Source organism: Babesia bigemina, scaffold Bbigscaff_71062 (genome assembly GCF_000981445.1).
Source record: "Babesia bigemina genome assembly Bbig001, scaffold Bbigscaff_71062".
NCBI classification, from domain to species: Eukaryota; Apicomplexa; class Aconoidasida; order Piroplasmida; family Babesiidae; genus Babesia; species Babesia bigemina.
The window spans coordinates 6,468-9,103 of NW_012237223.1; the positions used below are offsets into that span (position 1 = coordinate 6,468).

Genomic DNA, 2,636 nt, shown 5'->3' on the forward strand with positions numbered 1-2,636 from the left:
TCGTACTCACGTGTTCACTGTCTACACTCACCTAGCATATCACCTACTCACCTAACAAATGAATTGTAATATTATCTGTTGTATCACTCATTAATCGTTGTATGTGATTGTGTAATAGTTAACTAAAGTGGTGACCAAGATGCTGCCCAAAGTGCTGACCAATGCCATGACCAAAGTGCTGACCAAGGTGTTGACCAATGCCATGACCAGAGTGGTGACCAATGCCATGACCAACGTGGTGACCAATGCCATGACCAAAGTGGTGACCAAGCACCTGTCCAAGTTGATGGACACGGCAGCGATGACATGGTCACGGCAGCGATGACATGGTCACGGCAGCGATGACAGGGATACTGCAGCGATGACATGGACACGGCAGCGATGACATGGTTACGGCAGCGATGACAGTTGATGGTCACGGCAGCGATGACATGGTCACGGCAGCGATGACATGGTTACGGCGGCGATGACATTGACACGGCAGCGATGACACGGTCACGGCAGCGATGACATGCTCACGGCAGCGATGACATGGTCACGGCAGCGATGACATGGTTACGGCGGCGATGACATTGACACGGCAGCGATGACATGGTCACGGCAGCGATGACATGGTCACGGCAGCGATGACATGGTTACGGCAGCGATGACATGGTTACGGCAGCGATGACATGGTCACAGCCGCGATGACATGGACACGGTAGCGATGACATGGTCACAGCCGCGATGACATGGTTACGGCGGCGATGACATTGACACGGCAGCGATGACACGGTCACGGCAGCGATGACATGGACACGGCAGCGATGACATGGAGACAAGTGGTGATTATTACCCACTCGACATCGCCCCTTAACCCACTCGACATCGCCCCTTAACCCACTCGACATCGCCCCTTTACCCACTCCACATCGCTCCCTAACCCACTCTACATCGCCCCTTATCCACTCTACATCGCTCCTTAACCCACTCTACATCGCTCCTTTACCCACTCTACATCGCTCCTTAACCCACTCTACATCGCCCCTTATCCACCCTACATCGCTCCTTTACCCACTCTACATCGCCCCTTTATCCACGCTACATAGCTCTTTAACCCACTCTACATCGCTCCCTAATCCACTCTACATCGCTCCCTAACCCACTCCACATCGCTCCTTAACCCACTCTACATAGCTCTTTAACCCACTCTACATCGCTCCCTAACCCACTCTACATCGCTCCTTAACCCACTCTACATCGCTCCCTTATCCACTCTTCATCGCCCCTTTATCCACTCTACATCGCCCCTTAACCCACTCTACATCGCTCCCTTACCCACTCTACATCGCCCCTTAACCCACTCTACATCGCTCCTTTACCCACTCCACATCGCTCCCTAACCCACTCTACATCGCTCCTCTATCCACTCTACATCGCCCCTTGATCCACTCTACATCGCTCCTCTATCCACTCTACATCGCTCCCTAACCCACTCTACATCGCTCTTTAACCCACTCTACATCGCTCCTTTACCCACTACACATCGCCCCTTTATCCACTCTACATCGCTCCCTAACCCACTCCATATCGCCCCTTTACCCACTCTACATCGCTCCCTAACCCACTCTACATCGCCCCTTAACCCACTCTACATCGCCCCTTAACCCACTCTACATCGCTCCTTACCCACTCTACATCGCCCCTTTATCCACCCTACATCCCTCGAATTACTTCGCCATAATACCGCTATGACCTCTATAAACCTTTATAATAACTTGTCCCTTGTCACCCTTCCTTCCCCTTCCTCCACCTCTTGCCACTGCCCTGACCATGGGCCGCCTAGGGAGCTTGACAAGAAATTTGATAAAATTTTTAACCTCAAAAATACCTCAAATAACAACCCTACTAACATCCTTAATAACCTCTGCACCGGCCTCGAGACCTTCCTTGGCTTCAACAAAGACTCCAAAGGCTACGACGGCCAGGGGATAGTGTACTCTGACCTGGATAGGCTGTGTGACGGGGTGATGGGATTTTTGTATTATTTGCTTAAGGATGTCAGCGAGAAACAGCCTTACAGTGTGGGCAAAACAATGCTAAAAGATTTTGTTGAGACCGAATTAAAGCCTAAATTATCCACCGGGCGTAAGGGTTTTGAGGTCATTGAGCAGGTGGCGGGGAAGGTGCGGGAGTATAATGAGAGTGTGAAGCATAGTAACGATGATGTGAAAAATCCCGTCGATGTTTTACTAAGCTTTGTAAGCGACACAAAAAGTGGTAAGTGGTTTGATAGGGTTCATAAAATTCAGGTAGATAACGCCGATGAGCAAGCAGTGAACAAGGCCGTGCAGTCTGTCAACAGCGAGTTGGCGGATTGTAAATATCACGTTGATAAATTTATAATAGACACTTATAACGCACGTAATAGCATTGCAGATCTAAACAGCAACTGTAACAATAATGTTAATAGAGCTAAAAATAACATTACGCATGAACGCAAACGGTTGATTGAGCTGTCGGATGAGGAGCAAAGAAAATACGTGGTTATGGCGAAACATATAGGAAAAATTATCAATAGTCTCAGAAGAAGTGTCAATATGGTGATTACATCGCAGGTATCCGATTTGGTCGAACAGCTGAAAAATATGGTTAAT

The 2,636-nt window shown here is 49.1% G+C and overlaps 1 protein-coding gene across 1 annotated transcript; it reads left to right on the forward strand.

Moving 5' to 3' along the window:
- Positions 1 to 1,730: 1,730 nt before the first annotated feature.
- BBBOND_0003600 (hypothetical protein, conserved) lies at positions 1,731 to 2,630 on the forward strand (the record flags this gene model as incomplete). The annotated part of the gene is made up of 1 exon (XM_012915193.1): positions 1,731 to 2,630. A coding segment is annotated over one exon (900 nt), but the record flags the coding sequence as incomplete, so codon positions are not given.
- Positions 2,631 to 2,636: the final 6 nt, after the last annotated feature.